Source organism: Micromys minutus (genome assembly GCF_963924665.1).
Source record: "Micromys minutus genome assembly, chromosome: 22".
Taxonomy (NCBI): domain Eukaryota; kingdom Metazoa; phylum Chordata; class Mammalia; order Rodentia; family Muridae; genus Micromys; species Micromys minutus.
Window position 1 is genome coordinate 32,634,611 of NC_137957.1, and position 14,218 is coordinate 32,648,828.

General features: G+C 42.0%; 1 protein-coding gene across 3 annotated transcripts in view; it reads right to left on the reverse strand.

The window, feature by feature from the left end:
* Window positions 1–1,020: 1,020 nt before the first annotated feature.
* Window positions 1,021–14,218, reverse strand: part of POC1B (POC1 centriolar protein B) — an 85,368-nt gene continuing 72,170 nt past the window's right edge. For 2 of the 3 annotated variants that reach the window (XM_080936025.1, XM_080936024.1), the window contains 2 exons: window positions 5,926–6,141; window positions 1,021–2,419 (listed from right to left, as the gene is read on the reverse strand). In XM_080936025.1, coding sequence (XP_080792151.1) covers window positions 2,315–2,419; window positions 5,926–6,141 — 321 coding nt within the window. In that variant the 3' untranslated portion in view covers window positions 1,021–2,314. The remainder of the gene's footprint in view (window positions 2,420–5,925; window positions 6,142–14,218) is intronic. The other variant, XM_080936026.1, reaches the window with a different exon arrangement.

The window sequence follows — 14,218 nt, forward strand, 5'->3', positions numbered from 1 at the left end:
GTGTGAGACAAAGGGGTTAGAATAACTCCAAGTGTTGGATCAAAGCAATGAAGTGGTCACTCTTGAGGTGGTGAAGATGAGGCAAGGAGCTCCAGGTGATGTGGTGTTCTAGAATCAAATTTTGGTGATGCCTAGGAGTAGGGGTTTTTTTTTTTTTCAGTTTTTTTTTATTTTATTTTAATGTGGTTCATGTTTTAAATATCAGCCCTTAGGAGGCAAAGGTGGGTAGATATTCTGAATTTGAGGCAAGCCAGATCTACATAGCAAGTTCCCAGTCACCTAGGGCTCCATAATTGAGACCCTGTCTCCACAAAAGGTTTTGAGATAGGACTCATGAAGCCCAGGCTGGCCTTGACGTCCTAAATCTCCTGCCTCCACATTGCAAGTGCTGGGATTACAATGTGTGCTAGCAGCCTGGCTGCTTTTGAGGAAGCAGAGGCTGCTGCTGCCGCTGCCGCTGCCGCTGCCGCTGCTGCTGCTGGTGATTCTCAAGAGCCAGGAAAAGGGGGCAGGGAAATCATAAAATGGTCCTCTTTAAAAAGTTTCAGTGTGTGTGTGTGTGTGTCTTTTTCCCTCACTTGGTTTTCAGAGACCAGGTTTCTCTGTGTAGCCCATGGCTGTCCTGCAACTCACTCTGGGGACCAGGCTGCCCTCAGAGTCAAAGAGATCTGCCTGCCTCTGCTTCCGGGGTGCTGAGGTTAAAGTTGTGTGTCACCACTGCTCAGCTAGGATGTTTGGTCTGATCAGTACCTTTTATCGAGGTTCTGTGACGATGAGGAAAGTTTGTGGCCACCTCAGGATGTCAGGGGGCCCCAGGCCAGGGCAACCAAATCACCTTAAACTTGTTACAGACACAGGGCCCCTTCTGGAGCTAATGAGTCACAAGCACGAAAGATAAGCCCCGGGGAGCTGGGAATTCTTCTGGAGGTTGCTGTGCACACTGGGACCCACATGACTGCAGCAATAAGGTTAGCAACAAGAGAAGACATTAACCTTTTTAAAAAGGAGGAGGGTCTTTATTGTTTGAGGCATAAAGAAGAGTAAACAAACGTTGGCACTGCGGTTCATTTCTTTATGTAGTCTTCTCAATGAAGGTATAAACAGACATGTGAGCTGGTGAAAATGTCCAGATGGTCACACTCACAGGACAGAGACGGCACTTACAACATACAGTGAGACAGAAGATAAAACCAGCTTAGAGGCACAAAGTGAAGCCGCTTGGAGAGCAATCTCTCCATCCCCACGTCATTGCCTCTTCATTTTTCGTACGCAGACGGCATCTGCCCCTGCTACACAGCCGTGCCTAGCCTTTGGTCTCCATGCCCAGAGCCAGCTGCCTTGAATTTGCCTCTTTTTTCAAACTTTGATTTCCATTTTGTTTAAGATAGAGAAACATTCTTAACTTGTAACCAAGATCTTTTAGAATGCCTGACTCATTTTCATTTCAAATCACAATTCATTAAAATAAAATAGACAGTGCAAATTGTTTTTCAGAATAAAAATGTACTATTTCAGCCACCAGATTCACCGTGACAAATTATATATGTGATTCATGTATACGCACACATTTTTCATCATTTTGGCTTTTAAGTGCACCGAAAGCACACAAACATAATCTCTGTGAACTGTGGTCCCAGGTTCAGGGTGACCCAGACCACTCAGTGTTCACCTGTAACAGTGGAGACACACCTGCCTCATGCGGTTCCCACCAGACAAGAAAGCTCTGCTCTGTCACGGGAGCACGCTTGCTAGTCAAAACAAGCTTGTTCTTGCTGTGGAAATTCTGAGGGAGCATCTTTTCAAGGCAGATTTTTTTTTTTTTTTTTTGACCTGAAAGCAATATGAGCCAGCTCAATAACATGTTTTCTCCGTCTCAGATGCTATTTGAAAGCAAGCGAATGGCTTCCCCTCAAGGGTATGCTCACCTAAGAAACACACTAATTACCTTCAGGAACTGCCAAGCACGGTCACTCTGAAATGATTTAACAATGGCAGCTAGAGGTCTACTTACTTTCCTGGTGGGGATTTGCCCGTTAAATAAAAGCTGGCATTCCAAATAATATGGGGGAGGGGGAATGGGGTGACTTAAATGTTCATAACTTTATTATACCTGGGAGGAGCTTAACCTGATCCTTTGACATTGATTTGTGTGTTTCAGTCAGTCCTTAAAAATGCCTGGAGCCTTTGGTTCTGTTGCTGAGCATCTGAGGAATCCACGGTGATCGGTGCATGGCGGGGTGTGGAGGGCCTCTGCTGCCTCCTGAGTATGTGAGCGCGTCTTCAGTGATCAGCCTGAGTTTGCACACCTCCCTGCTCAGCTCTTCTGTTGGACGACACTGAAAAGCTTTCGCTGATTCTCAAGGCAGTCCTTTAGCTTATCTTCTGTCAAAGACAGTCGCTGCTCCAGAATTGAAACAGTCTGCAAACAAGGACAACAGCATGAGAGCCTGGTAACCTGCTGACTGGGGGGACGGTGAGCACCTCCATGTGAGGTCCTTGTAGGACCTGGATATTAATCACCTGCCCCAAAATTGGCTAAAAAATGGGCCCTATATGTAGTGTGCTGTTGAGCCCATCTGCAAAGTACTGTCAAGTATCAAGAAAACTAAAAGAAAAACACCTAACTCAACCCAAACAAAACCCAAAACAAAAGCCTGCTACATATGAAGAGACAGGGATGTAAGAGCAGGCCTCTGGAGAATATTCTTATGCATGGTCTTCTGAAGACGCAGGGTCAGGGATGAGGTCATCTACAGTACTCGAAGCAATACAGGCCAAAGGACCCATTCCTGTCCCAGGCACTACTGACCTTAGCATTGGCCACTTTGTCACAGTGCACCCTGTGGTGGCCACCCCTCAAGTGTTACAGACAGAGGGACGGGAGAGTACTATACAAACACCACGGTTGCCACCAGTCCCCAGCAAGACAGGAAGACTGAAGAGGACAGAATGTCTTATGCTGCTGCTGGGCACACGAACTACTCCAGCATGTGACTACATGTGCTCATAATATCGTCATATGTAGATGTTAAATTTGGGAAAATGTGATATTGCTCGGTCTTCTATAGCTTTTTAAAAAATATTTATGTTTTTATGTAGACGAGTGCTCTATCTGCATGTACAGCTGCATGTCAGAAGAGGGCATCAGAACTAATTATAGATGATTATGAGCTACCATGTGGGTGCTGGGAATTGAACTCAGGACCTCTGGAAGGAGCAGGTGGTGTCCTTAACCTCTGAGCCACCTCTCTAGCCCTAGCTTTTCTTAAAAAACAAACAAGCAAGAAAACAAACAAAATAATTAAAAAAAAAACCCGCCTTTAATGATAAACTAAAATGTAGACCAGGAAGCCACATGAAACTTGCATGTTGCTTAGTAAGTTCCCATAGGAGACCAGCTGTCACAACCAGCTACTATCCAGAATTCTCTAAGTGGCTTTCATGGTTTCATCCCTTACCCTCCTACACCAGCCTTTCTTTATGCCTAGCTTTAAATCACTTTCTTGTGATTTAATTTCCAGATGTTCACACCTCTCCCTTTCTTTTTCTTGACTCAGCCATTAGCAGGTTCAGGCGGTTTGTCTGTTCGTGACATTTATAATGATCTATGCTGCAGGGACTACCCCATTATCACACAGCTCAGCCTACCACTTCCTCTGTGGGTCCTCTGAAGTGGCAGCAGGATCATAAACCAGAGCCACTGCTGGTCCATTTCCTCATGAGAAGGCACAGTGGAAATGCAGGCATGTCCCCTTCAGGGATGTTCGGTGACTAGTCAGTGGGGAGTGGAAATGATAATTTATCACAAAAATTCTTAGTTGGTCTACTTTATAAATAAGAGAGCTTTTGAGTTTTGTTGTTGGTTATTTTTGTTTTTTGGTGTTTTGCGACAGGGTTTCTCTGTGCAGCCCTGGCTGTCCTGGAACTCACTCTATAGACCAAGCTGGCTTCATGCTCACAGAGGTCAGCCAGCCTGCCTCTGCCTCCTCAGTCCTGGGATTAAAGGTGTGCACTAGCACTGCCCAGCAAAGTGAGGAGGGATAATTCCCCTATTGACTTGACTAGCTGGTCATCAGTGATACAGTTCATACAGGGAAGGCAAACAAGATAAATGTCAAGACAAGGAAGTGACTGTCCTTCTGTCCCTGAAGGTAACAGTCATCATTTAAAAGCTTTTGCTTTCATATTTCATGGAACAATTCATCAATCAATAAAGATAATCATGATGCTGATAATATTTTCTTAAATGTCTATTATGTACCAAGCACTTGGCAGATAGAATACACAGTCACTACAGTTCCATGCTAAAGCTGTTGATGTAAGCATTATAACATCTTTGACACTATTTCCTCTATCAGCCCTCAGTCTGCTTGACTTTGCTTCTCTCCTCTATGTAAGAGTTATACAGCCTGCAGCGTAGGGGATGGCCTGGAACATGTTTACTTTGCTTGTGACTTGCCTAGACTCATGTCTTTTCTTCTGTAGGCAGGCTCAGCCTTGCCTTCACCCCCTTAATATAGAAAAGAAAATGAAGGTTAAGAATAACACACCCAAAGGGGAATTTAGTAAGACAGAAAATGATCCATTAACTCTGAACCAAGTAAAAAGGTGGGGGAAGGGGGGGAGGCACTTATTTAGAGAGCTCTAAAGAGGACTTGACTGACTGGTGACAGGGAAGGAAGTCCTGTCAATTCAAATAGAATCTGGCATCTGAGAGGTCAATGGTTCCTAAAGGGAAGAATGTCTGGTAAACACAGGAAGGTCACCTGAAGCACAGTCTTTCAAGTGTGATTTTTCATGAAAAAATATGACTCCAAAGTCTCATACAGTTCTTTCTCACTGTATGTCAGAACTCCAAAACCACAGACACCTAACTTCCAGGGCCCTGAGATAATGTATACGGAACAAAATTAGCACTTAATTACTGGTTTTAAATGCCGATGACAGAGTCAAAGAAATGGGTCTTCTTTAGTGCCTAATGTTTTATTCCAGAGAAGGGAAATGGACCCTGTGCAGGTGAGACCCGGGCACTGCATACTTTCCAGTACCCCAGTGACAGGGGCAAAGCTAGAGTTGAGACCAGAGGTGGTTTCTATGCAGGAGCTACCTGAGACTGAAATATTCACTCTGGGCAAGCACCTGACCCTGCTCCTCCTCTCATGTTCACCTCTTGCTCTGTATAACTCATGGCAGTGTGTGCACTTAACAATGCTATGCACAGCAAAGAGTAAGTGTGCAGAACAAAGAGGACCAAGAAGATGTCTCCAAAGGATGCTGTTGGCAGAGCAAGTGCTATGGCTGTTTCCATCCCAACACAAGACTTCCCATATACGAGGTCTATACCTCCCAAGACTTGGCAGGGTTTTAGGACAAAGTTTAAGGTCCATCATTCTTCGTTTTGGTAAAATGGTCTTAAGAGACTGGCTAAGAGTTTCAAATAGGAAGACAAGCCTCCTCCTCCTCTAAAAGAAACTCTGGAGAGACATTACATACTGAACTGGCAGAGTATTTTCAGTGAAGACTATAAACTTTGGCAATATTTTGTACTAAAAGGGAGATTTTACTTATAATACATTTCCTTATGCTATTAAATATTTGTTTATAAGTCACCTAATATAAACATACTACATCACAATTTCGAAGAATAGAACATTACTGCTTAGGACCAAATGGCCTTTATAGCACAGATGATACACATGCCAGAGAGAACAAAGTGCATGTGAACACATGTATACACAGATGCACATATGCACACGTACACACACTGAGAGAGAGAGAGTAGTTCTGAGATACTACTCTATACAGATTTTCTCAGAATAGCTTAGCCCTAAGTGCCTTGCTAATGACTATTTGAGTTTGCCTTGCCAGGAAACCTGCTCCGTTAGTCTCCTGTGCACACACCCAGGATGCGGAAGGTCAGCCCACCTGGGTTAGAATGTTGAGTTGTTCCATAATGTGCTCCAGAGCATCAGCCACCGCTAGCGGCACACTTCTCTGGCTCTCAGAGGGCAGGTCACTTACATCTTCCGGTTTCTTTTTCACAGTTGTTGATGAACATTCTGGCATTAACAAAGGGTTCAAGAAATACCTACAGATGTCTTCGCCCTTGCTTGGCACAGCTTGACAGGTGGAATCCATTGTCTTTAAAGTTATAGAAAAGACAGAAACAGAGTTCCCAAACTTAAATAGTGTATATATATATATATATATATATATATATATATATATATATATATGCATATATAAATATATTTCTAGCAGTTTCACATTTACACTGAATCATTTTTCTTTTTTATGTAACAAAATACATAAATTATAATTACAAAAAAAGAAACAAAGCTAACAGTAAGTAGAAAAAAATATACAAAGTGTCCTTATTTTCTGCAAAATACTTCCTGGCTGCCTATCTGATCAGGAGTTTTACCATTAAAAAAGAATGAAGTTTATTTTTCAATTTAAAATAAACATCTGCCTCTATTGAGACGATTATTAATCTCCCTCCCAAAGGAAAATAACAGTGTAGAAAATGAAACTTATCATGCTTTGCTGGTTAATGGGTGAAATTCTGTAGCTGCTATCAGAAAAGTATGGGAGTTCCTCACAGAAGTCATCACAGAGTTACCATGTAATCTACTGATGCCACTCCCAAAGGTTCTCGCACAAAGAAGTACAGAATCCCAATATCTACGGTGGCCTTCCTCACAATAGCTTAAAAAGAAGCAGTGTCTATTAGCAGATAAATGTGCAAACAAATATAACATAAAGTTATACTAAGATATCATTACAAAGTAAAGGTGATACTATCCATATCTGATACTATACTGTATACATTTCACTAATGGGAGAAACTGAAGTAAGTAGACATGCAATGACCCTGCTTAGGTGTCATTCTTCACATAGGTACATTCAGTGATGGAAAGTGTGAGGATTATTACTAAAAGGGAGGGTAATGAAACTTAATTGCTTAGTTGGTAACAATGTTTCTATCTAGAATGCCAAAAGGTTATAGAAATAAGTAGCGGGTACAGAACATTATGGGTTTTGTGAATAAATTTACTAGTAAATTGTATACTTAAAAAGTGATTTAAGAAAAGGTAATTTCTTTGTTACATATGTTTTACTACAATAGAAAAATTCTCTAATTAAATAGGAACAAACGACTAAAGCATAAACATAAGACAATTTCATTTATAAATAGCAACAAAAGTTAAAATACTTAGGAATTAATTTAATGGTAAGTGTCAGACTTGTATGGTGAGAACTACATGCTATCACTAAATAGAATTAAAACTTCATCCAACTGGAAAGATAGCTCATTCCTATGGTCTTGGATCAGAAAGTCAATATTGTTAAGATGGCAGCTCTTGCTGGGTGTGGTGGCAAAAGCCTGAAATTCCAGCACCTAGAATGCTGAGGCAGGAGGACCTTGTATTTGACAGGCTGGACTATCTTATCTATGTATTGAGACTGTCATAAAAAAGATGGTGGTATCCCCAACACTGATGAATGTACTCGGAGCAGTTCTTCAAACTTCCAGTTGTTTTCTTTTAAAGACAGTTTAAATTAACCTTAACATTCACACAGAAGTGCAAAGAACCCAGGCACCTAATAGAGCATGAGAAAAAAAATACAGTGTACTCCAAACTGCAAAATCTACCAGCAACCAACACAGTGTGAAACTGAGACTGTCCATTGCCTAGTGTGTGCCTGTCCCTATATTTCATCTCTAGCACCTTCAACAGACTTATAGATCTACACGACAGGTGTGGCAGGTCAGAAAGAAACCCATATATTAAAACATGGTCAACTGACTGCCAAGAAAATTTAAAATGGAAAACAATCATTCCAACAAAAGATGTAGGGGAAACTAGATACACTTGAGAGAATAGATTTGTGCCCTGTCTTCATGCCATATACAATATGAATTCAAAAAGGCCAGAGACTTAAGAGAAGAGCTAAGACTATAAAACGTAGAAAGAATCAGGATTCAGTTCTCCTCATCTGAACCTGGGACTGTCCAATATGTTGACACAACATGGTAACTATATTTGGCCACATTCCTGGCCATCCATGATGCATGTGTCCTGGGGTTAGATATTTCTGAACTACACAAAATTTCCTTATACATAACACCAAGATCAAGATGACAAAGTAATAAATAAATTGGATGTAAATTTGGTATAATTAAAAAGATGCCATAAAGATAGTAAAAATGAATGGAAGAAAATATCTTTGAATCAAATACTCGATAAGGGCCTTGCACACACACACAGACACTTGCAATTTAAGGCTTACAGATACATAACGTAATTAAAAATAGACAGAAGGCTTGACTAGACAGTTACCTAATGAAACACAAATGGCCAAAAAGCTCACAAGCATATGTTGAGCAGCATCAGCAATAGCAAATCAAAACTGCAGGGGACATTTCCTTCACTTGCACTAGGATGGCAGAAAAGAGCGACGCACGGTAACAAGTGTGAACTGGATACTGAGAACCTGGAGCCCTCAGACACTGCTGCTGAGCTGATAAATGCAGATGCCAGGAGATGTTAAATATGAAACACAGAATTATCATATGATAGCAAATCCACTTGTAGACATAAACCCAAGAGAGTAAACACCTATCCATTCAAGCTGTGTGAAAATGTTCATGGCCGTGTTGATCATAATGTCCAAGAAGTTAGGAACAGTCCAAATGTCCAAGCCCATGACAATGAAGAAACATAAAACAGCAACTCTTTACTATGATTATTCATAAAAATGAGATACTGATTAATCTTATAACTCAGCTGAACATTCTAAGTACTGAACTACATTAAAAAAGCTAGACACCGAAAGCTAAATATTATCTAATACTATTTCTATTAAAAAATCAAAATGGGAAAATATACAAAAGTCAGTGGCCGTCAAGGGGCTGAATGCAAAGGAGAATAAGAGACACTGGTAATGGTCCTGGGAAAAGTCCTTCAGGGGTGACAAAATGTTTAGGGGCTCAAGAGATGGCTCAACAAGCAGTTAAGAGCACTGGCTGCTAGAGGACTCAGTTGAATTCCTAGCAACCACAAGGTGGTTCACAACCACCTTTAAGTCCTGTCCCTGGGGAGCCAGTGCCCTCTTCTGGCCTCTGAGGACACTGTATCCATGTTTAAAAAATTAGTCATAGTAAGTTCAACTTTGTGTATGAAATACTAGTAAAGTGCACAAGTCAAAACAGTCAATTTATAGTATATATAAAATTTCTCATTAATGTTATTATGAAAATAGGACACAAATAAAATACACCCCTCAGAGGGTTGGTTTGTTTGTTTATCCAATCTTAAATTTCTGGTTATTGCCTGAGGTCTGGGGTTCTTGTTGCAAGCTTTCCCCACACTAGCTGATTCTATCCTCTCAAAGATTCCACAGGGCGACTCCTCCTCTGCTGTCCTATCAAGGCTCAATGCTTTCTGCCATCAAAATACACTCACAGTTTTCAAACAAGGAGACAGACCCTGAGCAAAACCCAGCCTGTCCAAGGACATACATGTTACTTACACCTAGGAAAGAACCAATGTTAAGTCTAAAGGATGCTGAAGTCCTCCACATGCAAAGCTGTGGGAAGAGGCCCGTGCTTTTCCTGACACTTTACCATTGTTTAGGAAGGTGTAACTTTCAAATTCCCCTCATATATACATACAATGATCCACTGTTTGTCAAGAACACTGGAGATAAACGGAAAATCTACTATTATTATTTCCAGTTAAAGGGAAGCTTGGGCCTTGTGTACACTAAGCTTTGGCTTCAGCTAAAGGCCATGAGTTGTTTTTCTTAATTAATTAATTTAAAAAAATATTTTATTCATTTATTTTATGTATATCAGTTCACTGTAGCTGTCTTCAGACACACCAGAAGAGGGCAGCGGATCCATTACAGATGGTTGTGAGGCACCATGTGGTTGCTGGGAATTGAACTCAGGACCTCTGGACAAGCAGTTAGTGCTCTTAACTACTGAGCTATCTGTCCAGCCCAATTAATTAATTTTAATTTATATATATTAGTGTTTTACCTGCAAGTGTGAGGGAGTTGGATCTGTGGAACATGAATTCCAGGCGATTGTAAACTGCCATGTGGGTGCTGGGAATTGAACCTGGGTCCTTTGGAAGAGCAGCCAGTATTCTTGGCCTCTAAGTCATTTTTCTAGCCCCAGGTCATGACTCTTAATTTAAGCTAATTTTGAACATATGTATAAAATACATCTTTGTAATCCACCGGGCTCAGCAGACCTAGCTGCCTAGTTTACTGAGCAGGTATTTCTATATACTCACTACAGACAGCCACTCCACCTGAAAAGAAGTCCTGCTCAAGGGTGGCCAATGTTTCTGCTCGTTTACAACCTTCTCTGCCAGCCTAGCAAGGCTTAGTCTTTTTCAGACTGCAGCTTTCTGCAGCTGTTGTGTATTCAGAAACATCTCTGACGCCCTGTGAAAGCCAGGCCTTCTGTTCACCAGCCTGGAGTCTTCTTTTCCTCCATTACTGGAAATGCTGGCAATGTATGGCTACTTGTCTATTACTTTCCTTCTCCAGGAGATCTCTCCTCATTGCTCTATCTTCTGGAGCTGGCATTGTTTTTCACAGCAGCAGTTCTTGCCCTCTGATGGTGCTAACCTATCACACTCGGTTCTCAGTGCACCATCATGAGTGGAAAGCCAGTCCTCTGTAACTAACCCCCCCCCCTTTTTTTTTTAGAAAATAGGGGTCTAAATAACACACTGATGTGTTTATACAGTCACAAATTATCATGATAATAACAAGCCAAGCCCTTCATGTAACAGGTCCCAACTTAGCTAATAAACAGCTCAATCAATGAACTTGTGCTATACGGTCACACTGGTTATTAAGAAGAAAACAGATTAAGAACATAGGAAGTCAAAACAATAAAGGAACTCAAATAAAGTCTTAATAGTACTTTTCTTGTTTGGAGACAAAAACCAGACTACCATCACATAACATATGAGCATGATAGGAAAAGGAAGCATGCCGACAGGAAGAAGAAACAACCAGTCCCCACTCAAAGCATCAGCCATCCGATGTTTGTCTTTCTACTGAAGAGACTAGATTCTATATAATGACTGACTCATTTCTACCAACCAGTCCTACCTTTGTGTCCTGTCTGTAGAGAAGAAACAGGAGGCACACACATTATAAACTTAAAAAGAAATGGTCACAAACTGGAAAAGAAACAATGTTTAAGACTGTTTGTTAATGAAGTTCACCAAATGAGTTTATAGTACTGCCTCTGTCCAAACGTTGATGTTTGGGGGAACTGGGTGCGGGGCTCTACACCATACTGAGCATTTGCCAGTGCAAACATGCAGATGGTGTGGTTGGTATTGCACTCCAAGACTCTCTCCTGGGCTGGGAGAACTACAGACATGGCTGGTGCTATGTGAACAGAAGACAGGAGACAGAGGACTTTACTACTGGTAGGTTCCAAAAGGAAGACAGCACATGGCATCTCTTGTACTGCTGACACCCGAACAGCAGAGACACATTTGTTTGTTCAGCAAACAGACTCTTCTGACGATGTCCACCAGTGCTGCGGAAAGGAGCATGTCGCTTCCTTGGTGGCGTCCACAATTCTCCTGGAAACCACATTACCTAAGAAGACATCGGGGCAGTCTCCATTTTACTTCTCCTTTGCTGTCAAATAACACATCTACTGCTGCTGTCAAAGACAACCGGAGAAACAATGCAAAGACCCTTGTCCATAATGAAAATAGAGCAGAAGAGCAATGCTGCCGAATGTGAACAATGTGATCCAATCGCAACTCTGAAAGACAGTGACCCAACCAATTCTTTAAATGTCAACTTAATTCCAGAGACGGCTCCACCTGGGGATCCAGCTTATATTCAGCCACCAAAGCCAAACAATATTGCTGATGCCCAGAAGTACATGCTGGCAGGAGCCTGATGTAGCTGTCTCCTGAGAGGCTTTGCCAGAGCATGACAAATACAGAGGCGGATGCTCACAGCAAACCATGGCTCCAGCTGCACCTGTAGCAGAGGATGGCCTTGTTGGGCATCAGTGGGAGGAGAAGCCCTTGTCCCTGCCAAGGCTTGATGCTACAGTATAAGGGAATGTCAGGGTGGGGAGGGGGTGGGTGGGTGAACACCCTCATAGAAGCAGGGGGATGGGTGATGGAATAGGGGGTTTGGAGGGGAATCCAGGAAAGAGGATAACATTTGAAATGTAAATAAAATATATCCAATAAAACCAGAAAAAAATCACCTTAATTTTTATGTACAAGGTGTTTTTTATTTACATTAGAGGATACATTTTAAAAACATATTTCCTTTTTAAATACTCTATGTGTATGTGTGTGTGTGTGTGCATGTGTGGGTTTATGTGTAGAAGACTTCAGTCACTCAGAACCACGATCATAGACGGCTGTGAACCTGGGTCCACTGCATGAACAGTAAGCATTCCTAAGTGCTAAGACATCTCTCCAGCCACAAAATATATTTTGATTTTAGTTGGCTTGAAGGAATATTCCTTGTCAGTCTTTAGCTTACCCATTGAGGCGGGGACTCCTATTTGAATCCAGAGTTTGCTGTTATGGCAATTCTGACTTAGCCAACTTGTTCTGAGATCATCTGTCTCTGTGTTCTAGGTACTAGAATTACATAGGTGGGCTGTCATATGGGTTCTAGGGACCCAGACTCTGGTCTTGATGCTTACACAGCAAGCACTTTAACCTGGGGCCATCTCCCCTGCCCTGATAGGAACTATTAAACATTTCATAGAATGTGTATATGACATGGGATGGCAAGAGTGTACCAACTCATTACATAGGCAAGGTAGGCAGTAGCAGATCTCCCCTGGGCTTTAAAGAAGTAACTGTTAAGTGAGACCAGTCACTTCAATATCTATTCAAACAACTGGGCCACTTTGGTGTTGGAAGAATAAACAGAGAAACAATGAACCCAGCTGGAGTTTGTGGGTAGGCATGACAGACGGACAAAGGGGAAAGAAGGTGGATGTAAAGGGATCAATCACCTGAGCTGTCTGTCCAAAGACAGACACAGACATAGGGGACCAGCAACAAAATGGCAGAAAGCCTGGTGGCTGGAGTCTCTTCTGGGTCATCAACGGGGAGGAAAAGAAGTGGTGGCCAGAGTGGGAGGCACTATGCAGAGCTTACCCTCAGAACAATGGATTCAGCCCGTAACCAAATCCCTGGAGAACCCTGACAATGGCAGGATGATGCTCCTTCAAAGGTGACTGAGTATTGCTCTGCACTACATTTAGTTCTTCTCCTAAGATCAAAGCCATGTTGACAGGAGTAGATGGGAAACAAGAAAAAGAGCAATAGTCTCCCCTGATGAATTTGTCTCAGGGCTACCACAAAGATTTCAAAAACAATTTCTCCATTTACAACACCAGATTGTTCACTTTGAACGAAAACCCACATGATTTATATGCTTTGTATTGTACAGTGTACAATAATAATCTTGTGGAAAGTACCTAGTTGGCCAAGTTTGACTGACTTCAATGAAGTTCTAGAATAAAAATTAGGAAAGTGTTATGTGATTGTTTTTTTCCTTTCCAAAACTATGTTTACTAAGTTCAGAAGTCTTTTCTCTCTCTCCTTCTTCCGTACTCCACACCCTAGGCATATGTCTAGCTCTGGCTGTCCTGGAACTAGCTCTGTCAATCAGACTGGCCTTCAGCTTAGAGACCCACCTGCCTCTGCCTCCCAAGTGTTAAAATGAAAGGTCTACACCACCATGCCTGCGTCCCTAAAGTAAATAAACAAACAGATCACCTAACTGAACAAATCATACCCAGACATGATGGTTAATTTTGAGTAACAACTTCATAGGGTCTAGAATTGCCTAGAGATGGCCTCTGAGCAATCAAGTGAGGGATTATCTAGATGAAGTTAGTTGAGGTGAGAAGACCTGTCCTCTTTGGGGACAGCATTTGATGGGCTGGTGTTTGGGACTGAATAACAAGGAAGAAGTGAGCTAATCGTACCCACTCAGTGCCCTTTCTCCTGAATCAACACCGAAGGAGTGCCTGCAGACGTATGTTTTCTCCATATTCCATGCAATGCCAGCAGCCCTCACAGTCCCCCATCATGGCTGCCCTATACGACAGACGGTGATCTCAAAGCCGAAATAAACTCTGTCTGTAAGTTGCTTCTGTCAGATAGTTTGTTGCAACAAGAAAACA